Genomic DNA, 25,735 nt, shown 5'->3' with positions numbered 1-25,735 from the left:
CCCGCCCCCCCCAACTGGGAATGGAGCCCGCAACCCGGGCATGTGCCCTTGATCAGAATCGAACCAGGACCCTTCAGTCCATAGGCCAATGCTCTATCCACTGAGCCACACTGGCTAGGGCCAGGGCAGTTTTGTAGAGCACCTTAAGGTGGGAGAGAGTGCGTTTACCTCTGATGGCCAGGATCCCTGGAGAGGAAATGCCTGAGCAAGAGGCAGAGAGGAGGCTGGCAGAGCCTGCAGTAGCGGTGGAAGGAGGTGGGGGTGAGGGAGGCGGGCTTGGGGTTTGGTGATGCAACGCGTGGCTGACCATGGGGTGGCTCCTGTGTTCTCTGTGGAGGAGGGCCGTGGGGCTGGGGGCAGAGGTTTGAGGAGACTGCGGGGTCGTCCATCAAGGCTGGGCCGTGGTGTCACGGTGGCCATCTGCACTGTCAGTGGAGCAGGGCTCCAGGAGACGGGTGGGCAGGACCGTGTGTGTCTGGGGTTTGCCAGACGGGGACAGTGAAAGCCCAGGCCGAGAGGTGGGGGCAGGGCATTGGCCGCTGACAGGTGAGGGCGCCACACTGGGTGGAGGCCGCCACGGGGCGGGGCTGGGGCCAGGGAGGGTGGCTCCCTGCAGGAAGGCCGCGGGAGAGCAGGGAAGGCACAGCCCCTTCAAAGGGGAGGGGGCGGGCAGGAGAAGCACCCGAGGGGGGCCTGTTGAGTGTAGAGTGCAGGAAACCCCATGGCAAGAAACTCCGGTGGGGCATCATGGTCCAGAGCGAACCCCCAAACCTGCCCGTGACCCTAAGGTGCCTCTGAGAGGGCTGCAGAAATGGGGTCCAGCTACGTGCCTGCCGGGCTCGGGGAGCCCGGGACCCTTTTGGCTGCAGTGACGGAAACCAATGCCGACAGAAGCAGGGGACCCGGCTGTGCCTGGGCCTGTGCGCCCAGGTGGGGTGGGGAGCCTGGCGGGCTCCGTTCTCGTCTCTGGGTTTGGTTTCATTCATTCTCCCCGGCGGCCCCAGCTCGAGGGCGGGGGGCACTGTCGGGTTCTGGGTGTGCGCCCAGCCGGGCCTCCTGCGGCCGCGGGTCATGGCCTCACCCTCCTGCCGGGGATTCCAGGGGGAGCCCCCCTCGGGCTGGGAACCCTACGGGCAGGGCCAGGGTCCGACCCGCCGCCAGGTAGGCGGGTCCTGAGGGGACGCCCCGGGCCCCCCTGTGCGCATCCGGGGGCCCCGCGGGCAGGGCCAGGCCCTCCAGCCTCCCGCCGGCTGACAGCGCCGCGGCCGGGGCACTGGGGAGCGGGCTGCGCCAGCCGCTGACCCGCCGGAGCCGCCGTCGCTGTCCCCGCCCCCGGGGCTGGACCAATGGGAGCGCGCCTCTCCGGGCTCTGCCCAGGGGGCGGGGCCTAGAGCCCGCGGGGCTGGACCAATGGGAGCGCGCCTCCCGGGGCCCTGCCCAGAGGGGGCGGGGCGAGGCCGCGCACGCGCAGGGCGCGCCCGGGCGGGCCGGCTGGCTGGGAAGATGGCGGCGGGAGCCCTGGCTGCCGCCGCGGAGCGGGCCCCGGGCGTCCGGAGAGCGCGGGCCGGGGCGGGGGCCGGGCCATGAGCACGCCGCCCTCGCGTCCCCGAGCCGCGGAGCCCGCCCGCCCCTCGCCATGGCGCGGCTCGCGGACTACTTCGTGCTGGTGGCGTTCGGGCCGCACCCGCGCGGTGAGTGCCGGGGCCGGAGAGGGTCGGCCGGGGCGGGCGGGCCGAGGCCGCCGGGCCAGCGTCGCGATCGCCCGGGGCACCTGCCGCGCCGGCTCGGGTCCGGGGGGCCTGGGTCGGGGGCGGGCGGGCGGGCGGTGAGAGGGATCGGGTCGCGCCGCCGCCGCACTCGGGGCAGAGCCGGGGCAGGCAGCGCCTCGGCGTTGCCGCGAGGAGAGCGGGCCCGGGCGGTCGCCTCCGACTCCCCGTGGGTGGGACGGGCTCCCCGCCTCGGCCGGCTGCCGGCGGCTCTGCCTCCAGCGACGCGATCGTCCGCTCACGAGCCCCTCGCCGACCCCGGTGCCTCCGGCCTGCAGCACAGGCCCGGCGCGGGGTGTCCCCGGCCCAGGCGGTTGGGCGGGTGCAGGCGAGGGCGAGGGGTTCGGGGGACACGGCACCTGGAGGTGGTGGCGGAGCTGGAGCTGGAGGGTTTCAGGAGGAAATGGGGGAGAGAAGAGCCTTCCTGGCAGAGGGCCGCGTCCGCAGGCCTGCAAGCCCGGCCGGGCGGGGGTCAGCGCGCTGCCTGCTGTCCGTCCGCGTCCGCGAGGGTCTGTCCGCGCTCAGCGCCGTGTCCGAGAGCCCAGCCCGGCCATGACATCAGCAACAGCCGGGCGGCAGCGCCTGGGGAGCAGCGCCCGTGCCAGGCCCTGCACAGCCCTTTGTGTGCCTGACCTCACCCTCTGGGGCAGCCCACCCAGCTCTCCCGGCTGGTGCCCCGGGCACAGCGGGCACAGCGGGCTCGGGAGAGAGGCTGGGTGCCTGGTCCTAGGCCCGCGAGGGGGGCTGGGCGTGCTGTGTCGTCGGGGGTGGCTTGTGGTCAGGCTGGGCTGAACCCTGCGCCTGCGGTCCACCCTGCAGCTTGTCAGTCCTGCTGTCAGTCACCACCCAGGACCCAGGCTTCCTCTCCTGCTCGCCTGCTGGGCCCTGCGCCCGCAGACCCTCCTCAGGGCCCTCCCGCTCTGGACTCGCTCCCCCGCTCTGCTCCCGGCTGTCTGAATGCACCCCTGACACCGTGTCCGTGGGGAGCGTGTCTTCTCCGGAGGTGGAGTTCTCAGGGCAGGAACCATTCTGCACACGGGGGACGCACTGTCAGCGGCGTACAGGCCAGAGGGGTGCATGGGATCCAGGGAGCAAGGCTGGCCCCTGTGCGGGGCTTGGGCTGGGTGCTGGGCAGGGGCTGCGTGTGCAGAGCAGGCTTGGAGGCTGATGGTGCTGAAGGTGGTGGGGGTCGGGCCCGAGGAGGCAGAGACGTGCTGCCGGTGTGACAGCAGACGTGGGGCGCGGAGGGCGAATATGAGGGAGGCCAGAGGAGGCATGGGTGGGCTCCGTGACCAGCTGGCTGTGACGCGTGTGCTCATCGGTATGCACCCCACAAGTATGTGCCGTTGGACCAGGACGGGTAAGGCGGGAGCCCACAGTGCCCACTTACCATGAGTGGCAGGAAGGAGTGATTCCCAGGCTGTCCACTGCCTTGGGGGTGGGGCTCTGGAGCCCCAGGACCACTGCTCCAGGCTCCTGGCCAGCCACCAGCCTCAGGGCTTCCCTTGGCAGGACTCGCCCATCCCTGTGAGGAACAAGCCCACGAGCCGGGTGCGTGCCGTGGGGCCAGGGGCAGAGGAGCACTGTGTGGGGGTCAGCAGGCCCCGCTTCGCCACCTGCTAGCTCTGTGACCTTGGGCCGGTCTTTAGGCCTCTGCACCCCAGTTTCCTCATCGCAGATGGGATGAGTCACGCAGACCTGCCAGGCTGCCATGAGCATGAGATGGACACACACATGAAGCTGTTTGCATGGCGGCTCCAGGAAGTGGTGGGTGTCTTGTTAGTGGCGAGCAGCAGGTGTGTGGACACCCCTGGGCACAGATGGAACGGACCCCTCTGTGGGAGGAGGAGGGGCCTTGCGTGCTGGAGGCCTAGGACATTAGGGCAGGGATGCGGGGTCCTTGGGTTCGGTGCAGAGGGTGGGGAGAGGTGGATGTCTTGGCCTGGACCTGGACATCCTGTCCAGAGCTGCTGGATGCAGGGCCTGGGTGCTGAGTCCCAGAGTCTTGCCAGAGGGAGAGCATCTTGGTTTCATGGTCACGACCTGGCGGACCTCTCCAGGGGGGAGGAGGGAAGGAGGGACCCCTTCTGTCATCGAAGAGGGTGCATGCCCCTCCCCTGGTGAGTGGGAGCATCTCCACACCAATACAGGCACCCTGTGCTGGTCTGGTAACATCTCAGGTGCCAGACAGATCACCTCTGTCCACCTCCCGGCCTGGCAGGGCCCTGGCAGTGTCTGCTGACTTAACGCCGCGTGGCCAATGCCGGGTGTGTCTTTGGGAGCCAGAGATGCACTTGACCTGACCAAGTGGCCGAGGGACTAGGGGCTGGACCCTCCTGGTCCCCCCTGCCCCGGCATCTGAGAAGACCCCTCCATCCCATGGCCTGGCCTCTCTCGGTCCCGACGGAGCGGAGCTGCCACATTCCTGTGCCCCATCGCTCTCCCCACCCATGTCCTGCCCTCCCTCTGGAGCAGGTTGGGGCTGTTTGGGTGGCCTCGGTTGGCTCCCAGCCCCCACCTGGGAGTCGGAGGGTCCTAGCCGGTCTGGCCTGACTGAGGAGGCTGCGAGCAGTGGTTATGGGGCTCCAGAGCGCCAGCCCCTGTGAGGCCACAGCCCCTCTGCACGGATCCTGTGCTGTGGCTGGCCGGGGAGCAGGAGGGCGCTGCCTCCCTCTGCTCTTCCTATGGCTGGGCTGGTCCCAGGGCGTGTGCACCCTCCCTGGCCTCTGCCCACAGTGCAGGCTAGCCCAGGCGGCCTCCAGGCACTCAGCCTGGCACTGGTGACGGGCGCTGCCAGCAGATGACAGAACGCATGCCCTGTGTTCTCCCGCCCCCATCAGCCTCAGCCCACACGGGACTGGCTGCTGGGATGTGGCTGTGGGAGGAAGTCTGGTCCCTGTCTGTGTCTCAGGGGACCTAGTGCCCTTCCTCCTAGGGCCCCCACCCCCACCCTGTGACGCAGGGCTGTGCTGGTCCCTGGGGTAGGGGCAGCTCTGCTGGGGCGCGGAGCAGCAGCAGGTCACCTCCATGGCCACAGGGCTCCCTCGGGTGGGGGTGCTGGGAGATGGGGCAGAACCCAGCCTTGCCTCAGGGTGGGGCCCATCGCCACGCTGCAGCCTGGCCCCTTGAGGTGTGGGCTGGGGTCTCAGAGGGGTCAGGAGGCCAGGCCTCTGTACCGCATGTCCTTCCGGGAGGCTGCATGCCTGGAGCGTCCGGGCTCCGGAAGCTGCCCGCACTCTGACTGAGGAACCTGTTTGCTTGTGGGGTGTGAGTGGGGCTGGCTGTGGGCGGATGGCAGTGTAGCCGGTTGTGTGCATTCAGCGAGCGCTAATTAGGCTGTGGTCTGTGCCAGGCTCAGGTGTGCGATGGGTACACAGTCGTGGCTTCTTGTTCACGGAGCTCCCATTGGCTCAGCCCCCCAACAGGTGTACCGGTGTCGGGTGTGGTGGAGGGAGGCAGGGCCTGCAGGCCCCAGGCTCGGGCAGCAGACAGCTGCCTGAAGGAAGGGACGCTGTTGGGCTGAGACCTGAAGGTCAAGTTTGGGGTCATTGTGGCCCAGAGAAGGTGCTGGTGCCATGAGCATCCCTTGCCCTGCCCAGCCACCTGCCCCTGAGGTAGTTGGGACAGTTCAGGAGTCGCCTCCAGTTGGTTCTTCGGAGGGTGGAGCCCTGCAAGTGAGAGTTGACGTTTCATACGATGAAGGGAGGGAGGGAGTGAGGGAGGGGACGGTGGACAGTGGCCAGCTACTCTGTCCATGTCCTGGGGGAAGAGGCGCCAAGAGAGCTGCCTGCCTGCCTGGGAGGGGGGCTGTGGGGCAGAGCTGCACACCCCTTCTTCCTCCGCCTCTGCCCCATGGCAGGAACTGGGTGAGCCCTGGTGTCAGCCAGACCTGGGCCCAGATGTTGTTTGGAGCCCACACCCGTCGGCCCTCCAGGGAGCTTGGGGGAAGGAGCCATCCCTTAGGGTACCCCAGCCTGGGCCGCGCAAGGGTGGCCCTTGGGCGGGGGGCTGTGGGCATGTGTGTAGGTATATGTGGCACCAGCAGACATCTGTCCCTTTTCCCCACTTCGTCTTGTCTGCCACCTTATCTCCGAGTGTCGTGCTCAGAGGGGGAGGGGAGCAGGAAGCTGAGGTTTTGTGAGTCAGTCATGGCCCCTCACCGCCACCTCCAGCGCCAGCCAGAACCTCTTGTTGCCGACTTGGTGCTGCCTGGGACCGGGAGGTGGTCTCCTGGGAGGGCGCTTTCTGACCTCAGGGCCGGGCCCACCCTCGCCTGTGGCCGGGCTCTCTGCTGCCCTGGGCAGTGGTGAAGCTGCGCCGAGCAGGGGAGGGCCTGCGGGTCGAGTGTGGGAGGTGAAGGTGGGAGGCTTGTGTTTTTCCTGCTTCGCGCTGCTGCCCTGCGGGGCGGGAGCTGGAGGAAGAACAGAGACTGTGTCCTTTCTCCCAGAGTCCCCAGAGGCCAGGGTCCCCCAGCAGGGCCCGGTCATGCCTCCAGTTTGGTTCTGGGATGAGTAAGAGCCACAGGTGTGACCTTGACCTGGAGCAATGCCTGGGCACAGAGTGGGGGAAGCAGACGAGAGGGGCATAGTGGGCCCTGGGGTTCCAAGGAGTGGCTGGGTCTCTGGGGAGCACCCTGGGAGTTAGGCTGGGAGGCAGCTTCCCTGGGGCACAAGCAGGGATGTGGGCCTCCTGCCCCAGCCCTCCTCCCTGGCCCTGGGTGGCTGTGCACAGCGGCCTCCTGTGCACCCTCCGCTCTCCCCTGGGGGTGCTCTGTCGCTGAGGCAGTGGGCACCGTGGTCTTTCCCTGCCACAGACACTGCGTGTGCCTCTCAGGTGAGCCTCGGCTGACGGTGAGGCAGAGCCAGGGAGCAGGGCTGGACGCTGGGCTGCGGGCGCCCACTGTCCTGGTGCCAGCTGTCAGGCCGGGGGCATCGTGAGGGCCTCATGCCTAGGCTGGGGGTTGGCTGGGGGACAGTCTGGAAGGATCGCCCCTCCTGGAGGGGGTGCGCTGTGCCTTCAGCTGCGTGCAGGCTGCAGTGGGCTCTACGGGGGGTGCTGACCCTGGGCCAGGCCTGGGAGTGGGAGCGAGACAGGGAGGCCCGTCCACCGCAGGGCTTCTCCCGCCCTCTGGTGGCCCTGGGCTCTGTGGCTGCCTGATGGCCTCTCTCAGGATTATTTTTAGGGAAATTGTAGGTCTGGGAGCTGAGGCCAGCCTGGTGCCAGATGAGGACGGGGGCGGGGACGTTTCCACCCTGGGCTTCGAGGCTCCTGCCTGGTGGGGGGTGGTGGTGGCAGGTGCTCTGACCCCCTGCTCCTGTCCTCAGGGAGTGGGGAAGGCCAGGGCCAGATCCTGCAGCGCTTCCCGGAGAAGGACTGGGAGGATAACCCCTTCCCTCAGGGCATCGAGCTGGTGAGTGGGGTGTTGGCTGCTGGGGGCCAGGCCCTGCTAGGGACAAGGAGATGTCTGAGCTGCTTCGGGGGGTGGGGGGCAGGGGCACTGGCTTGGCTGGCAGGGTGCTCGGTACCCACATCCTTTCATCCTTCCCTCTTCACTATGGGGACCATGTCCTGCATCACAGGGTCTTCACCCCACCTAGACTATTACTCCCTTTTGTGGGGGGCAGGCTAGGTCAGGAAGTGAGGTGCCCCCGGTGGCCCAGGGAGGTGCTATCTGCTGCTCTGGCACCTGGCATCCAGGCCCTGGCTGTGCGTATACTCCGTGGCAGCGTGCAGAGGGAGCTGACCCCTGACCCTTCCCTCCCACAGTTTTGCCAGCCCAGCGGGTGGCAGCTGTGTCCTGAGAGGAACCCACCGACCTTCTTTGTTGCTGTCCTCACTGACATCAACTCCGAGCGGCACTACTGTGCCTGCTTGACCTTCTGGGAGCCGGCAGAGCCCACGCAGGTCAGCTTGGGGCTGCGCCCCTGCCCCTGCCCCTGCCCCTGGGTGTGTCTCCCTGTCTGCGGTTGTCCTGGCACCTAACCCCATGGAGCTTGGAGTTTCCGGAAGAGTCTCCCGTGTCCTCCTGCTGGGTTCACGGGACCTGCCTGGGAGCCAGGCGAATAGGCTTCTGTCCACAGGAAGCCGTGTGCTCGGAGGACGCTGCCGGGAGGGAAGAGGAAGCCGCCGAGGGAGGCTCAGGGCGACTGTCACCGGGCACGTCTGGCCCTCCCGGCCAGCTGTTCGCTCCAAAGACTCTGGTGTTGGTGTCTCGGTTGGACCACGTGGAGGTGTTCAGGGTGAGGCGGGCAGCCAGGGCCGAGGCAGGGCGTGGGTCTCCCGCCAGCTGCTGCCATGCTCGTCTGTGGCTCTTGCAGAATAGCCTGGGTCTCATCTACACCATCCACGTGGAGGGCCTGAACGTGGGCCTGGAGACCGTGGTCGGGAACCTGCTCACCTGCACCATCCCCCTGGCCGGGGGCTCACAGGTGGGTCTGAGGCAGCTGCTGGGCCCTCCTTGTGCCGTGGCTGTGGGGGTGGGGCTGCAGGCACTCCAGAGTCGAGCCTGGGCGGAGCCCGGCCCCAGGCCTCGGACACGTGTGTGTCTTGGTGCCACTGCCAGCCGCCATCCCTCCTGGCCTGCCTGCTCGCCTGTGTGTCCGTGTCGCCTGGCTCTGTCTGGCACCTGTCAGTGTTTCTGTCCTCTCGCTCCTGGGGTGTGCTGTCTCTGGATGCTCAGCCTCTGTCCGAGTGCCGTGTGCGCGTGTGTCTAACTGTGTCTCTCTGCCCGTCTGTCCTGTGCAGCTGGACTCTGTTGAGGACGGAGTGGTACGGACTCTTTGTTTCTTCTGCCCACCCAGGCCCATCCCTGCCCAGGTCAGAGGCCCGAGCTCTCTCTGCAGCACTGCTCGGGCCAGCAGAGGCTGGTGTGGCCTTTCCCTCGGGCCCTGTCAGCCCTCCAGGCCTGCTGAGGCCACGGAGCTCTGGGCTGACTCGGGACTGGGCGATGCCCCTGAGCACCACTCTCTCTCTTCCCACAGAGAACCATCTCTTTGGGGGCGGGTGACCGGCAGGTCATCCAGACCCCACTCACCGACTCCCTGCCCATCAGCCGCTGCAGCGTGGCCCTGCTCTTCCGCCAGCTAGGTGAGCCCGCCGCTCCGGGCCTCCCTTTCCGCCCCTGGCCGGGGTCAGAGGTTGAGGCTGTCACTGTGCGTGGGGTGGGGCGGGGCGGGGCGGGGCCTGCCAGCCTGTCCTCTCCCTTCAGGCATCACCAACGTGCTGTCTTTGTTCTGTGCTGCCCTCACTGAGCACAAGGTGCTCTTCCTGTCCCGGAGCTACCAGCGCCTCTCAGACGCCTGCCGAGGACTCCTGGCCCTGCTGTTCCCGCTCCGATACAGGTGCCTGCCCGGGCCCCTCTGCCACCCAGCCCCCTCCTTCCTGGCACCCACCTCACTGAGCCCTGGCCTTTGCAGCTTCACCTACGTGCCCATCCTGCCGGCGCAGCTCCTGGAGGTTCTCAGCACACCCACGCCCTTCATCATCGGCGTCAATGCAGCCTTCCAGGCAGAGACCCAGGAGCTGGTGAGGACCACGCTGTGTACGCCCCGCGCTCCAGGCCCTGCTGGCTGGCCGGCGGGTCCCTGACCACCCACCGCCTTTGGTCCGCAGCTGGATGTGATTGTGGCTGACCTGGATGGAGGGACGGTGACTGTCCCCGAGTGTGTACACATTCCACCGCTGCCGGAGCCGCTGCAGAGCCAGACCCACAGCGTGCTGAGCATGGTGAGACCACGGGGAGGGCAGGAGGACGGGGCCTCAGCGCCTGGGCTGGTGCACCTGACCACGCTCCTCTCCGCTGCTTAGGTCCTGGACCCGGAGCTGGAGTTGGCAGATCTCGCCTTCCCACCCCCCACAATATCCTCTTCCTCCCTGAAGATGCAGGTGGGGTCATGCCTTCCTGTGCCCTCTCCTTAGGCCTGCCGCCAGCACAGTGCAGCCACCCTGGCCACGGGGGAGGTGGGAGGGCAGGCGCTGAGCTCCGAGGGCCCTGGGCAGGAGCGGGGTCAGTGCTGTCGCAGGCATCCCTGCGCTCTGTGTGGAGGGGCTGGAGGGAGAGGAGGGTCTGAGGCACCTGGGGAGGCTTGAGCAGGGCCCCCACAGGGTTTGGGTTTGAGGAGGTGGAGCCTGGAGTGGGTGGAGGGTGAGGGCTGCCTGTGCAGGGGCCGGGCACTCACCTGCACTCACCTGCAACCCAGGACAAGGAGCTGCGGGCTGTTTTTCTGCGGCTCTTTGCTCAGCTCCTGCAGGGCTACCGTTGGTGTCTGCACATGGTCCGCATCCACCCGGAGCCTGTCATCCGCTTCCACAAGGTGGGCATCAGGGCGGGCACAGCGGTCGGGCAGCAGTCTGTGCCTGCGGGCTGACCTCCTCATGCACCCCAGGCAGCCTTCCTGGGCCAGCGTGGGCTGGTGGAGGACGACTTCCTGATGAAGGTGCTGGAGGGCATGGCCTTTGCGGGCTTCGTGTCGGAGCGCGGGGTTCCCTACCGTCCCACGGACCTGTTTGACGAGGTGTGCCCTGCCCCAGCTGGGAGGAGCCCCCACCCCGCCCCGTCCTGGTCAGGGCCTGACGCCCTTTCTCCATAGCTGGTGGCCCACGAGGTGGCGCGGATGCGGGCGGACGAGAGCCACCCCCAGCGGGTCCTGCGTCACGTCAAGGAGCTGGCGGAGCAGCTCTACAAAAACGTAGGTGGGCGGCCCGGGTGGGTGGGGTGGGTGGCCGCTCTGCGGCCCAGCCCTGGGAGCTCAGGGAGCCCTGGTCTGCGCGCCCACACCTCCTGTGCCCCCAGGAGAACCCGTACCCCGCCGTGGCTATGCACAAGGTGCAGAGGCCAGGGGAGGCCAGCCACCTGCGGCGGGCGCCCCGGCCCTTCCCCCGGCTGGACGAGGGCATGGTACAGTGGATCGTGGACCAGGCCACGGCCAAGATGCAGGGAGCACCCCCCGCTGTGAAGGCCGAGAGGAGGACCACCGTGCCCTCGGGGCCCCCTATGAGTGCGTAATGGGGGGGAGGCCCTGAGTCTGGCCCGGGGGGGGGGGTGAGGTCAGAGGTGAATGCGAGCTCTGCTCCCCAGCTGCCATCCTGGAGCGGAGCAGCGGGCTCCATGGCAACAGTGCTCGCCGCCTGGAGGTGGTTCGGAACTGCATCTCCTACGTGTTCGAGGGGAAGATGCTGGAGGCCAAGAAGGTGAGGGCGCTGGGCGTGGGGGGTGCTGGGTGCAGGAGCTCTGGGCCCCAGCTGGGCCTCCTCACCTTCCATCAGTTGGGGGAGCTGGGCTGGCAGGGAGGGCAGTGGGTGCCAGGGCTCAGGTCCCTCCAGCTCAGTGGGGTTCAGTGAGAGCCGTTTCTTTCAATTTCCTCTTTTAAATTCACTGGAGGGACGTTGGTTGATGGCTCACATGTTTCAGACGGGCACTGTGACACGTGGCCTGTAGATTGCGGTGTGTGTGTGCCCACCACCCAAGGTCAGATCTTCCATCACCATATACTTGGCCCCTTTATCCTTTCCTACGCCCCCCACCCCCCAAAGGTTTCTTTATCCTCCACAGAAAGTGTTGACCCACATGTTTTTTAAAAAACAGATAGAAAAGGGAACCCACTCACTGCTTTTGGTGGTGCTCGTGACAGCTGGGGGTCTCGGGACAGCTGTCGGTTCCTCCTGCCACAGCGGCGTGGCCCGGGGCGGCAGCTCCTAGTCGTTCCCCAGGGAGCAGCAGGCCTGTGCTTGGGAGGGGGCCCGGCGGGCTCGCTGAGCGCTGTGCTGTGCTCAGGGCCGTCTGCGCCCCAGCTGATGAGCGTGCAGCCTGCGTCCTCCTGCCCCGCCTCCGCGCGCGGTCGCGTGTAGAGCCCTGAAGTCCCAGCCCCTGGCACACCTGGCCTGGACACCGAGGGCCCTGTGTTTACAGCCTGGGCCCCGCCCTCCAGGGCACAGTGGGTGGTCCCTGTGTGGTCAGTCACCTGCCCTCAGCCTCTGTGCTCCGTCCCCAGCTGCTCCCTGCTGTGCTGAGGGCCCTGAAGGGGCGTGCGGCCCGCCGCTGCCTGGCCCAGGAGCTGCACCTGCACGTGCAGCAGAACCGCGCCGTCCTGGACCACCAGCAGTTTGACTTTGTCGTCCGCATGATGAACTGCTGCCTGCAGGTGAGGCGGCCGGCACGGGGCCCGCAGGGGGCCTGGCACTGCCAGGGGGTGGGGGAGGCCCTGGTCTGTGGGTGGGTACTGGGTTGTCCTGCCCTGAACCTTTGAACAGCCCAGGGCAGCCTGGGGAAGGTTCAGGAACCGTAGTGATTGGTGCCCTGGGAGGCGAGGCGAGGCGTGGAGGAAGGTCTGACGGCTCTGCCGCTGCCGCAGGACTGCACCTCTCTGGACGAGCACGGCATCGCAGCCGCTCTGCTGCCCCTGGTCACGGCCTTCTGCCGGGTGAGTGCTGGTGGCCCCGTGTGCCCTCCCCCCCGCCCCTTCCCGTTGCCCCTGCTGACACCCGCCTGGCCTCTGTAGAAGCTGAGCCCGGGGGTGACGCAGTTTGCGTACAGCTGCGTGCAGGAGCACGTGGTGTGGAGCACGCCCCAGTTCTGGGAGGCCATGTTCTACGGGGACGTGCAGACCCACATCCGGGCCCTCTACTTGGAACCTGCCGAGGACCGAGACCCCTCCCAGGTGTGTGAGGACTCCCGGGCCTGGGAGTGGGGGGCGGGTGCTTGCCCGTCCCAGCTCACCCTCGGCTATGGCAGGGCTGGGAGGAGCCTGCAGAGGAGGAGCGCTCGGCCCTGGATGTGGCGTCCGAGCAGCGGCGTCTGTGGCCCATGCTGAGCCGCGAGAAACAGCAGGAGCTGGTGCAGAAAGAGGAGAGCACGGTGTTCAGCCAGGCCATCCACTACGCCAACCGCATGAGCTACCTGCTGCTGCCCCTCGACTCCAGCAAGAGCCGCCTGCTGCGTGAGCGTGCAGGGCTGGGCGACCTGGAGAGCGCCAGCAACAGCCTGGTCACCAGCAGGTGGGTGGGCCTCCGTGGGCCTGGGGGGGCGGGGCTCGGTTGTGAGGCCTGTACCCACCATGCCCTCCCGGCCCAGCATGGCGGGCAGTGTGGCCGAGAGCTATGACACGGAGAGTGGCTTTGAGGACGCAGAGACCTGCGACGTAGCCGGGGCTGTTGTCCGCTTCATCAATCGCTTCGTGGACAAGGTCTGCACAGAGAGTGGGGTCACCAGCGACCACCTCAAGGGGCTGCATGTCATGGTGCCAGGTATGGGGGGTCTGGGTCTCGACACGCTCCCCGTGGGCCCTGGGCTGGGCCCCGGGTGAGGACTGTTGTCTCCCAGACATCGTCCAGATGCACATCGAGACCCTGGAGGCTGTGCACCGCGAGAGCAAGAGGCTGCCCCCCATCCAGAAGGTGCGTGGGGCCTGGAGGGGCTGGGCCCCCGGGCCTGGGCTGGGTCCTGAAGTGCCGCTTCTGTGTCTGCGCAGCCGAAGCTGCTACGGCCTCACCTGCTGCCCGGCGAGGAGTGTGTGCTGGACGGCCTGCGTGTCTACCTGCTCCCCGACGGGCGTGAGGAGGGCTCTGGGGGCAGCGGGGGTGGCCCTGCAGTGCTCCCGGCCGAGGGTGCCGTCTTCCTCACCACCTACCGGGTCATCTTCACGGGGATGCCCACTGACCCCCTGGGTGAGCCTTTGGACACGCCTCTGCCCTGCCTCACACCCGGGGCTGTGGGACGAGTAGGACTCTCCCTGCCTCTCCTTCCCCATCTCGGGTGCAGGTCACTGCTTCCCTCCCCCTGCCCGGCCCCCTTAGCCCTGGGACCCCAACGTTGGGACTGTCCCCTCCCGTCCCCTGACTCTGTGCCGCCTGTCACAGTGGGGGAGCAGGTGGTGGTCCGCTCCTTCCCGGTGGCCGCGCTGACCAAGGAAAAGCGCATTACGGTCTCGACCCCCGTGGAACAGATCCCGCAGGACGGGCTGCATCTGCGCTCCTGCACGTTCCAGGTGGGCCCGCGGGGGGGGGGGGGCGGGGAGCAGGACGCAGTGGGTGATCTGCCAGCTTTGGGGCGCTCCTGTTTGCTCTACGGGGCCCCCATCTTTGAGTCTGTGTCTGGAGTGTGCTGCATAAGCTCAGCACGACCCAAATGTACACAGAGGAGGAGGAAGCACGGTTAGAGGCCGTGCTCCGTGGCCTGCCAGCCGCACTGGCTGGTGGCGAGGGCCCACGTGCCCAGTGCTGGCGCTCCCTTGGAGCGACACGCCCGCCAGCCCCAGGTGTGCCCAGCACGACGCAGAGGCAGGGGGCCCTTCACAGCCGGGCGCTGGGCCTTCCCCGACCCCCGGGGCCCATCTGGTCGCAGGGTGTTGACCATCCATCTCATTTGGGAGGCACAGGGCTTCCTGTAGGCTCGCCCGCCTCTGTGGTCGTGGCCGCCCAGACCTCAGAGGCCTTGTGTCTGACGCAGCTGCTGAAGATGGCCTTCGACGAGGAGGTGGGGTCCGAGAACGCCGAGCTCTTCCGCAAGCAGCTGCACAAGCTGCGGTACCCGCTGGACATCAGGACCACCTTCGCCTTCACCCAGGGCTCCGCGCTCACGCCTGGCCGGCCGCCCCGCGCCACCAAGGACAAGGGCCCCTCTCTGAGGTGTGGGGGGGGCCCGGTGCCAGGGGGCCACGCCTCCCAAACCGCTGGGCGCGGGCCTGTGCCTGTCCGCTCACTGCCGGCCTCGCACCCCAGGACCCTGTCCCGGAACCTCGTGAAGAACGCCAAGAAGACCATGGGACGGCCGCACGTGACTCGGAAGAAGTACAGCCCCCCCAGCTACGAGCACAGGGGCCAGGCCCCCGAGGACCAGGAGGATGAGATCTCAGGTGGGTGCGGGCAGCCCTGGGTGCTCGGGGTGAAGACCCCTGTGCAGGGGCCCTGGTGCTGTGGGGGTGACGACTCCTGTTGCCGGGCCTCCCCAGTGTCAGAGGAGCTGGAGCCCGGCACGCTGACCCCGACCTCGGCCCTGAAGCCCTCGGACCGCATGACCATGAGCAGCCTGGTGGAGCGGGCCTGCTGCAGGGACTACCAGCGCCTGGGCCTGGGCACGCTGAGCAGCAGCCTGAGCCGCGCCAAGTCGGAGCCCTTCCGCATCTCCCCGGTCAACCGCATGTACGCCATCTGCCGCAGGTGCGTGCTGGCCTGGAGGAAGCCACGGGCTGGGGTGCTGCCTGCAGCCGCCTCACCTCACGCCCCCCCACAGCTACCCGGGGCTGCTGATCGTGCCCCAGAGCGTCCAGGACAATGCGCTGCAGCGCGTCTCCCGCTGCTACCGCCAGAACCGCTTCCCCGTGGTCTGCTGGCGCAGTGGACGCTCCAAGGCTGTGCTGCTGCGCTCGGGGGGCCTGCATGGCAAGGGTGTCGTCGGTCTCTTTAAGACCCAGAACACGCCTTCTCCAGGTACCCTCCCTCGTCCTCATGCGTGCCCTGGTCCCGTGCCCCATGCCCACTGCCCACTGCAGCTCTGCCTCCTGCCCCAGGCCAGTCCCAGGCGGACTCCAGCAGCTTGGAGCAGGAGAAGTACCTGCAGGCCGTGGTCAGCTCCATGCCCCGCTACGCCGACACATCCGGCCGCAACACCCTCAGCGGCTTCTCCTCAGCCCACATGGGCGGTCATGGTGAGGGGGCTCATGGGCCAGAGGACTTTGGGGGTCACGGTGACATTTATGGAGGGCAGGTCAGTGAGGGGGCAGAATGTTTGGGGTCTGAGACGAGGGAGAAGGTCCAGCATGGGACCAGGGAAGTCCCCTGAGCCCCTGTTCTGACCACTCCTATACCCCCCACTGCGCTCCCCGACCTCCTGGCCGTCCACGGACACGGCGTCCCTCCTGCATCCCCTCAGGGTCCCCATGGCCCACTCCATCCAGCCATCCTCCCTCTTGGCTTCTCTCCTTATCTGTCCTGGCCCCTTGGGCCTTGTCTGCACTGGTCTCCCCATCCCTGTCCCCACCACGGCCCCCTCCGTGCACACTGGACCCGCTGTCCCCAGGTGGCCCATGCTGGCGGGACTCGCCCTCCCTCTGTCCACGCCAGCCCTGCCCAAGAGCCCGCCCCCTTCTGTGGCTCTGCCCTGCACGCAGAGAAGGCCCCAGGCCCTGAAGGTCGGGCGGAGGGCCTAGGGGCCATCAGTGGACCCTGCCCTTTGCTGCAGGGACACGTGCAGGGTGGCCCCTGTAGAGGGGTGGTCTGGCCGCCTGGGCAGCAGGTGGGGAACCTATTGAGGAGGTGAGCCAGGTGGGTGCGGGGTGCGGGGAGAGGCTCAGATTTCGGGAACCACCCCTGCGGGCCTCATTCTGTAACGAGGGAGGAGTGTCTTCCTCGGGGTCCCACTCCAAGGCACTTACTTCTGCATCCCCTTTCCCACCTGATCTCATAGGCTTCTGCCTGACCCCAACCCCCCCCACACCCCCACACCGTGTCTAACCCTGTCTCCCCTGTCTGCCTCCATTTCTTCCATCTGACCCCGTCTCTCCATCTGACCCCATCTCCACCTGACCCTGTCTCCCCCTGGCTGCCGTGGCTCAGGTGCCACGTGAGGGCCACTTCTCCGTGAGCCCCGCCCCATTGGTGCAGAGGGGATGTGGTGGTTGCTTCTTGGTCAGACCTCTCTGGTTCCCTCCATCCCTACTCTCGTACTTGTCCGCGTTTTTCACTGCAGTCCACACGCTGGGGTGACAGGTGGGTTTTGGGGGCTGGTGGTACTCCCCCCAGGCCAAGCCTTCCAGAAGCCCGTACGTCCTCCTTGATTCTGAGTCCCTAGGTCTGCCATCCTCCACCCCTGACTGTGGAGGAGGGGCTCCAGGTGCACGAGGGCCTCGCCTGCCCCTCCTGCCCTCACACGCTCCCTCTGCTGTCTGAGCAGCCTCCCTCCCAACCTGGCCTGTAGCCTCAGCCCACACTTCAGGGCTCATGTCCCCTGTCTGTCACCACTTACTGGGCACTAGGGACAAGGGGGCTGGGAACGGGCAGCCAGTCACCCTGGTGGGTGCTCATGGGGATGTCCTCTGGGGCACAGGTCTGACCTTCTCAGTGCTCTGGTTCGTGGCTTCTGCTTTTCCACACATCAGAGGCCACCTTTGCATGCGATTGTGGGGACATGGTGGCACTGCCACCCACCCTCCCCTGGTGCCTGCACCTCTCTGTGGCCACCTGGGCACTTCTGGCTCCACAGCCTCCTGGTCCCCCAGCTTCAGGGCAGCCCAGGCTCCGTCCACGTGACAAGGACACCTGTATCCTCCCTGGGTGTGCCTCCTGTCCCCGCGTGGAGGGGTGCGCTAGTGGGCAGGGCTGTGTCCCTGCTGCCTCCTCAGCGACCAAGGCTGGATGCAGGCTTTGGAGCAGCTGCCTGGCGAGGTTCCCTGGGCCCCGAGCTGGGCCGGACCAGCCCATGAGCCTGGGGCCTTCTCCCCGGTGGACAGCACCGCTCGGCCTGGGGCTGGGCTGGGCCGTCTGTGTCCTTGGCTGCACGAGATCCCGGGCTGCGGCTGGAGCTCCCGGATCTGGTGGCTGCTGGGAAGAGGCTGCTTGGTGGGATGTGCTGTGAGCGGCTTGGGGCCGTGCTGTGGGGTCCAAGGGCCCAGGGACAGGTCGTAGAGGGGGTTCTGAAGCGGGGCCCAGGGTTCCTGCTTCCTCTGACCTTTCCTACCTGCCCCTGCCAGAGGACCTGGGAGAACCCTGCAATTTGGCCCTGGAGTGGACCCTGCTGTCTGGGGGCTTCTGGGGGGCTCGGTGGAACCCAGTCCTGCATGTGGCCCCTTTGGTCCACAAGACCCCCATGCTGGGCACCCACGTGGGCCTGGGCCAGGCCTGAGCCTTCTTTCTGCTGTGCCCCCAGTGCCCAGCCCCAGAGCCAGGGTCACCACGCTGTCCAACCCCATGGCGGCCTCGGCCTCCAGACGGACCGCACCCCGAGGTACCGTACCATCCACTTAGGCTGGCTCCCCACACCTGGCACAGATGCCCCCGTGTGGCTGAGTCGTCGTGGGCACTAACGTCCCCCCACGCCTGCCACTAACGCCCCACACAACAGACTGGCATAACCGAGCCCTCCCACAGCCCTGGGCACTAACCTGGCCCCCGAGTCCTGCCCCTGCCCCGGCCCTGACGCAGCTCAGGCCCCTCAGGGCCCTGCTGGCCTCCCCGCCTCCCCGGGAGCTCAGCCCCAGGTAAGTGGTGCCCGGCCCAGCTCGGGGGCTCACCTGGTCTCTCCGTGCAGGTAAATGGGGCAGCGTTCGGGCCAGCGGGCGCAGTGGTGGGCTCGGTGGTGATGTGGGCTCCCGGCTAGCAGGCAGAGACATGCGGGGGCCCCCCCAGGCGAACGGGGCTCCCCCAGACTCAGGCTTTCTGCGGCCCCAGCGTGCAGCCCTCTACATCATTGGGGACAAGGCCCAGTTCAAGGTGACTGGTCGGGGCATGGGGCCAGGTGGGGCCTGGAGCCGGGCAGGTCTCACCATGTGCCCTCCTCCAGGGCGTGCGACCAGACCCCCTGCAGCAGTGGGCGCTGGTGCCCATCGAGATGTTTGAGGCCCGGCAGGTGAAGACCAGCTTCAAGAAGCTGCTGAAGGCATGTGTCCCGGGCTGTCAGGACTTCGAGTCCGGCCCCACCTTCCTGCGCTCGCTGGAGGATTCGGAGTGGCTCACCCAGGTCTGCACTGCCCCTGCCCCCACTGTGGCCGAGGGCCCTCTGGGGGTGAGGAGATGGTTCTGGGCCCTTCACTCACTGCTGCCAAGGGCAGAGGAGGTCTTGGCTCACTTATCCAGCAGGATTGGGCCCTGGGAGGGAGTGATGGCCACTTCCCACCCCGGTCAGGGCCAAGGCTGTCCTTGGCGGGGTGCTGTGCATCCCAAGGACGGGCCCCCTCTCCAGTGCTGGGGGCTGGGAGGGCGGGAGGCAGCAGGGTTCAGCTGTTCGTCGCTGTGCCTACCTTGCCGGGTACCCTGGGTGCATTGCCCACCTGGCTGCCCTCCTGGGGGCGTGTGGGTCCTGGGCTGGTCGGGGCCGGTCCGAGGCTGCTGGTCCCTGCAGATCCACAAGCTGCTGCACGTGTCGGTGATGGTGGTGGAGCTCCTGGACGCGGGCTCCTCCGTGCTGGTGAGCCTGGAGGACGGCTGGGACGTCACCACGCAGGTGGTGTCCCTGGTGCAGCTGCTCTCGGACCCCTTCTACCGCACCCTGGAGGGCTTCCGCCTGCTGGTGGAGAAGGAGTGGCTGTCCTTTGGCCATCGCTTCAGCCACCGGGGGGCCCACACCCTGGCCGGGCAGAGCAGCGGCTTCACGCCCGTCTTCCTGCAGTTCCTGGACTGTGTGCACCAGGTGAGTGGGTGGCGGTGGCGGAAGGCTGAGCCCCCGGGCCCTGGTCCCTGGCTCCTGACCCCGAAACTCTGACCCTGCACAGGTCCACCTGCAATTCCCCATGGAGTTCGAGTTCAGTCCCTTCTACCTCAAGTTTCTTGGCTACCACCACGTGTCCCGCCGCTTCCGGACCTTCCTGCTGGACTCGGACTACGAGCGCATTGAGCTGGGTAGGGTGCAGGAGGCGGTCGGGCAGGGGGGGGGGGGGCTGGCTGGCGGGACTCAGTGCTGCCCCCTGCAGGGCTGCTGTACGAGGAGAAGGGGGAGCGCAAGGGCCCGCAGACCTGCAGGTCTGTGTGGGAGTATGTGGACCGGCTGAGCAAGAGGACGCCCGTGTTCTACAACTACATGTACGCGCCCGAGGACACGGAGGTGAGCTGGGCAGGGCCTGGTTGAGCCAGTGGCCTTCTCCTGGCCCAGCTCCTCATGCCACGCCTGCCCCCAGGTCCTGCGGCCCTACAGCAACGTGTCCAACCTGAAGGTGTGGGACTTCTACACCGAGGAAACGCTGGCCCAGGGCCCCCCCTATGACTGGGAACTGGCCCAGGTGTCCCCGGAGCCCCCGGAGGAGGAGCGGCCTGACGGCGGTGCTCCCCAGAGCCGGCGCCGCGTGGTGTGGCCCTGCTACGACAGCCGTCCCCGGGCCCAGCCCGACGCCATCTCACGCCTGCTGGAGGTAGGCGCGGGCCCCACCCACCGCATGCCCTGACACGGGGTGCGTGTGTGTGCGTGTCCAGTGGCCCTGCCCTTCACCGGCCTGCATGCTGCCTGCCCGCCTGCCGGGGCCTGCCCTGCCCTGGCTGCAGGCAGTGGTGCTCTGGGCCTGTGCACGCTCCCTGCCACCGGGTGTTGGCCCTGAGGAAAGGCAAGGTTCTCCCAGGTCCTGGCGCGCCAGCTCCCACCCCTCTTCTGGTTCACCTGCCTCGTGTCCCCTTCCGAGAAGCGTGCCTATGGGCCTGGGAGCGTGGGGTTGACGCCAGGCCTCCTCTCCTCGGAGGTCATGTCTGCTCTGCCTCAGGAATCGGGATCTATTGGGGCCAAGGCCCTAGGGCAGGGAAGAGCCCTGTGAGTTGGGGGGTGGGGGCTGGGTGGCAGGGACGCCCAGCAGCCAGAATTCTCCACGGTGGCCAGGCAGTCAGGAAGGCTGGGCTGAGTGGCTGTGGGGGAATATCTCGGCATCTTGGAGCTTCTGTTTCCTTGTGGGGAGAGTAGAGGTGCTAATTCCTGCGTCTCAGGGAGGTGGTCGTGCAGACCAGCAGGAATAGGTTTCAGCAGGGCCACACTGGGCCTGGCCTGCGGGCACCTGCCACCAGGGGCTGGGGGAGCACAGGGCCATGGGTTTGTGGGTGAAGGTGACCCACAAGCACGGGGAACAGAAGAGAGTCCCTCTTTATCTCTGGGAACACGAATAGACTTGGGGTCTGGAGTGAACTGTGCCACTGACTTCCTTACAACCCACACCCGTGTGGCACGTTCTTGTCTATACTCGGACTTCGACTGCGTGTGTGTCTACATTTGAGTTTCTTTTACTCAGAATGTGGTTGGGTCTCATCTCTTCTGACGGTTCCTTTTATTGGAGTTTTTACCCTGTTTACACTTAATTGTTGATGTCGTTTGGTTGAAGTCTAGCATTTTGTTATTTTCTACTTCATTTTTTTTGTCCCTTTCCTAACAATCAGTTGTTACTGTTCCGTGTTATCTACTTACCAGGCTTTTGAGCTATGCCTCTTTGTGTTACTTGTAGTGGTTGTGAGGGACCCCAGTGGTCCTCCCTTATCCATCCATGGTTTCAGTTACCTGTAATCAACTATGATCCAAAAATAACAAATGAAAGGTTCCAGAAACAAACAGTTCATCCATTTTAAATTGCGCATTATTCTGAGTCGCGAGATCCTGCACCCGCTGTCCTGCCCAGAACTCCACCCCCACCCCCCCACCCCCTGCAGATACTCCTTCCTGTTAGCCACCTGGGTTGTCAGCTTGACTCACAGTATTGCAGTGCTCGGTTGAAGTCACCCTTGTTTTACTAAATAACAGCCCGAACCCATTCACATAACTTACTACAACGTATAAGTCACCTTATTACTATTGCTGGTAATCTCTTAGGATGCCTGATTCATAAGTTCAAGTTTATCGCAGGAATGAATGCACAGGAGAACACATAGTATAGATGGTAGGTTGGTACTGTTCACGGTTTCAGACATCCCGTGGGGGTCTTGGCACGTGTCCCCGCGGATAAGGGGCTGACTGAACAATCTTGTCTTGAATTCTCTGTGCCACCTGACACACAGACCCAGTCAGCACCCTCCTCATCACCCCTGTCTGTCATGTTGTCATCCTGCAGTTTACGTTCACCTGTGTCACAAATACACAGGAGGGATGGTGTTTACATCGTCAACTTGGTTTTAAAGAGATGAGGAAATGAAAAAGCCTCTGTAATTGCCATTTTCAGTATTCTTTCTCTTTTAGGGTAGATCTGGTCTAGTATTATTTCCCATTGGCCTAAAGGACATTTACTGTTTCTTGTAGTGCAGGTCTCCTCAGCTTCTGTTTACCTGAAAGTGTCTGTATTGTGCCTGTATTTATTAAAGGGTGTTTTCGTTGTGTATAGAATTCTAGATTGACAGCTTTTTATACTCAGTCGTTTAAAAATATGATTCCAGATGTTTTCTGTCTTGTAGTGTTTCTGATTAAGAGTCGGTCTCTTTCTTATGGTTGTAAACTGCATAAAGTGCCCTTTTTTTACTCTTACAACCTTTAGGATTTTTCTCATCATTTTTGGTTTCAACAATTTGACCACCACATGGTTTTTCTGTGTTCATTCTGCTTGGAGCTCTTTAAGCATCATAAATCTATGGGATGATAGTTTTCATCAAGTTTAATACATTTTAGGCTATTATTTCTTTTAAAAGTTTTTTTTCTTCACAATCTCTCCCTTCTTTCCTCTGGGACTTTATTTTGCCGTAGGTCATTGAGGCTCTTTTTCTCTCCTGTCTTTCCTCTCTGCAATTCATTTTGGAGGATTTCTATTACCTTGTCTTCAAGTTTATTTCTCTTATGTTTATGTGCTCTTAAGTCTATCTAATTAATTTTTCATTTTAGATATTTTTCAGCTCTAGAATTTTTTTTCATAGTTACATTCTCTGCAGAGTCCCCATCTCTTCAACCATTATGTCCATCTTTTTCTTAAAATCTTGAGTGGTAATTGAATACCAATTTCATTTGGGGGCTGTTTCTTTTAGTCTTTCCACTAAGTATGGGTCTCATTTTCCTGCATTTTTGTTGTCTAATCATGTTTTTATAAGCTGGACACTGTGGGTTCCTTTTTGAGCGTTAGGAATGTGTTGTCTTCCTTGAATGTGTCTTGAATTTTCTTCTTCCAGGCAGCTAATGGGCTTGTGTGTCAGCTGGTCTTCTCTGGGGTTGTTTCTAAGCTTTGTTAGGGCAGCTCGAGAGACACCTTCCCCCTGGTTCAGAGGGGCCCTGCTCCACAGGCGTGGCCCCTCCTGGGTTTCTGCTGACGGTGCGTGTGCTCGCAAAGAGCCTGGCTCTGGGTGTCTGGCATTGCTTCATCTCCCCGCAGTGTCCCCCCTCCAGGCTTGGATTTAGCTATAGCTCCTTAGTAGCTGCTCAGGCCTCGTGACATCTTGCCTGTCACATGGCAGTTGAATTTGGCCAAACACTCAGGAGGCCTCAGTGTGGGTTTCTGTGCCATCCCTCCCTCCATCGCCGCCCTGCGGACCCACACACATCGGCCTCCCCAGCCTCCTGGCGGCTGCCTCCGCAACTCGGCAACTCGGTGCTTGGCTCAGGCTCTGCCTCCCGATTGTGGCCGTGGCCCTGGTGTCACCGTCTCAGGGCCTCTGACCGCACTGGTCCAGCCCATGGTTGTCTACGGCGGCTAGTCAGGAGCTGATCACCGTTGTGACCAGAGGTGGACGTCCCGCCTTCGGGGGCACGTTAGCCGGCAGTTCCGTTGTGTTCTGAAGAGCGCGGCCTCTTTCCTGGTAGGGATTGGGTTTCCCTTTGAACTTGAACCATTTTCCTGCCGTAGCCGGTTTGGGTTTGCAGTGCCCTCGTTGTGTTGTGATGCCTCTTACTTGTGTGGTACCACTTCCAGCTGTTGTCTCTGAACACTGATTCTGCACCTCCCCACCCTGTCTTCCCCTTTTGTCCTGTTCATACACGTCGGCCTTTTCCTACTGTCTCACTTTCTTGGATTTTCTTCCTTTTGCTGTTTCACGTCCCAGGCTGGGTACTTCTGAATAACGCTAGCTCCCTGATTCTCCCCAGGAGCTGCAGCGGCTGGAGACCGAGCTGGGCCGGCCCCCTGAGCGGTGGAAGGACAACTGGGATCGGGTGAAGGCTGCCCAGCGCCTCGAAGGCCGGCCAGACGGACGTGTGAGCGGGAGTGGCTGTGGGGGGCTGGGTGGGCTTGCTGCCAGGAGGTGGTGGAGGCCGCCTGGCACTGACACAGGCCCATCTCCTGCCCCCAGGGCACCCCCAGTTCTCTGCTGGTGTCCAGTGTGCCCCACCACCGCCGCTCGCTGGGTGTGTACCTGCAGGAGGGGCCTGTGGGCTCCACCCTGAGCCTCAGCCTGGACAGTGACCAGAGCAGTGGCTCAACCACATCCGGCTCCCGCCAGGCCGCCCGCCGCAGCACCAGCACCCTGTACAGCCAGTTCCAGACGGCTGAGAGTGAGAACAGGTGCGAGGCACCGCCCACTGGGCTGTGGGCACCTCTGGGCTGGGGCCTCTCAGATCACGGACAGGTGCCTTGGGGAACTTCTGGTCATTCTCGGGGGGAAGGACTTGTGGGGGGACCCGACAGCGGCTTGAGCTTCAGCTCAGTTGCTAGGGACACAATAGTGGCGTGGCAGGGGTTTGGGATGTAGAACAGTGACCACAGGCCAGCCAAGGTGGCTGCAGAGCAGAGGGACAGGGCTGTGGGTACAGTGAGGGCAGGCAGGGTGCCAGGGGAGGTTGAGTAGGTTCCCGGTGGGGCCAGGGCCTGGCGGCTGCATCGCCCTCTGGGCCTGGGGAGCTGCTGGATGGTCCTCCCTGTCCACAGCACCTGCCGTGTGTGCAGGGCGGCTTCACGGACACCCGAGGCTCTGATGTGGGGGGCCCTTCTCCGCTTTTCTGGGGCTCCCTGGTCAGTGCTCAGCCTTGCTTCATTTGGGGACAAGGGCATTGGTCTTGCTGCTAGGACTGGCCAGAAGGGGAGGGGACAGCTGGGCCTGGCTGGGCGCTGATGTCCCTGGTTCCACTACCAATGCAGGTCCTACGAGGGCACCCTCTACAAGAAGGGGGCCTTCATGAAGCCCTGGAAGGCCCGCTGGTTCGTGCTGGACAAGACCAAGCACCAGGTGAGTGGTCAGTGGGCACAGGGTAGGCGGGGGCTAGGACCGGCCCTGACTTCCTGTCCCCCTCAGCTGCGCTACTACGACCACCGCGTGGATACAGAGTGCAAGGGGGTCATCGACCTGGCGGAGGTGGAGGCCGTGGTGTCTGGCACTCCCACCATGGGCGCCCCCAAGACCGTGGACGAGAAGGCCTTCTTCGATGTGAGCTGTGACCAGGGTGCAGGAGAAGGCGGGCGGGCGGGCAGGCAGGCAGGGAGCTCCGTGGGGTGGGCCGAGGACTCAGCTACCCACCCTCCCCAGGTGAAGACGACTCGTCGTGTTTACAACTTCTGTGCCCAGGACGTGCCGTCGGCCCAGCAGTGGGTGGACCAGATCCAGAGTTGCCTGTCAGATGCCTGAGCCCAGCCCTGCCCGGCTGCGCTGTGTCCAGTTACAGACCACTAGGGGTGGGCAGGGCCCCCCGGCCATGTTTACAGCCCCCACCCTTGACAGTATTGAGGCCCAGCCCCCGAATTTGTGTGTATAGCCCCTGCCAACCCCATCCTGCCCACCCCGCCCGCCTGGCCAGCTCTGACTTATTTTGGAGTCCTGGCTGAGCGCTGGCGGGAGGCGCCATGGTACAGCCCTCTCGGTGGGCCTGTAAATAGCCCAGCCCTGTCCGCGTGGTGGCCCCGGCGGCCCGCAGGCACCCTGTTCCCACAGAGTCTATAAAGAGAACTAACTATGTGCCACACGCCTGCGTCTCCTAAGCTTCCCAGAGGAAAGGACCCAGGTCGGCCACGTGGGGGTCGAGCACTCTGCCAGGCTGTCCACAGCCCTGGGGCGGCTCCCTCAGGCCCCTGCTCTGGCCTGGCCTGGCCTGGCCTCGGCTGGTTGTGGGGTTGCACAGCCTGGGGACCTCCCTGGTGCTGTGAAGAGGCACTGGTTTCCGTAAGGGGAGGTGGAGTCGGGAGGCTGCCCAGAGGGCAGACTGGGCGGAGGGGCTGGAGGATGGGGTCACGAGACATGGTGGTCGCGGGTCAGATGGAAGGAGGTGCTAGGAGGGGGGGCTGGGAGCGAGGGTGCCCGAGGATGTGGGGAAGAGGGTTCATACGTGGCGCGGGCATGGCCCTGAGGCAGGTGTGGTGGCTGTCATTGATGGCCTTGGTTCTGGGAATCGGTTCCACATGCCTATCCACCCCCCAGCACGTCTTGGGAGTAATGGGCTCCTTTCCCATTCAGACATGAGT

At 64.9% G+C, this 25,735-nt stretch overlaps 1 protein-coding gene across 4 annotated transcripts; it reads left to right on the top strand.

The window, feature by feature from the left end:
* Positions 1-1,636: 1,636 nt before the first annotated feature.
* Positions 1,637-25,234, top strand: SBF1 (SET binding factor 1; the record flags this gene model as incomplete). 4 transcript variants are annotated; one of them, XM_081083281.1, is made up of 41 exons in its annotated part: positions 1,637-1,691; positions 7,091-7,176; positions 7,533-7,670; positions 7,847-8,005; positions 8,084-8,194; positions 8,511-8,534; positions 8,747-8,852; positions 8,974-9,106; positions 9,182-9,290; positions 9,378-9,491; positions 9,573-9,650; positions 9,965-10,078; positions 10,151-10,279; positions 10,355-10,453; positions 10,558-10,762; positions 10,843-10,955; positions 11,756-11,905; positions 12,116-12,184; positions 12,263-12,421; positions 12,496-12,758; positions 12,835-13,007; positions 13,084-13,157; positions 13,232-13,427; positions 13,620-13,747; positions 14,209-14,387; positions 14,481-14,614; positions 14,711-14,918; positions 14,992-15,188; positions 15,269-15,406; positions 17,623-17,700; positions 18,004-18,185; positions 18,256-18,432; positions 18,814-19,101; positions 19,184-19,310; positions 19,382-19,512; positions 19,586-19,816; positions 23,434-23,541; positions 23,637-23,848; positions 24,422-24,509; positions 24,576-24,707; positions 24,807-25,234. In XM_081083281.1, 41 exons carry the CDS (start codon positions 1,637-1,639, stop codon positions 24,903-24,905), a joined length of 5,694 nt encoding a protein of 1,897 aa, XP_080939407.1. In that variant the 3' UTR covers positions 24,906-25,234. The 4 variants fall into 4 exon arrangements, with proteins under 4 accessions (XP_080939407.1, XP_080939408.1, XP_080939409.1 ...); XM_081083282.1 differs by lacking the exon at positions 8,511-8,534; XM_081083283.1 differs by lacking the exon at positions 17,623-17,700.
* Between the last annotated feature and the right edge of the window lie 501 nt (positions 25,235-25,735).

This window comes from Myotis nattereri (genome assembly GCF_964212035.1).
Source record: "Myotis nattereri genome assembly, chromosome: 2".
Classification (NCBI taxonomy): Eukaryota; Metazoa; Chordata; class Mammalia; order Chiroptera; family Vespertilionidae; genus Myotis; species Myotis nattereri.
Note: the sequence above shows the minus strand (reverse complement) of the source record. Positions and strands in the feature narration are given on the sequence as shown.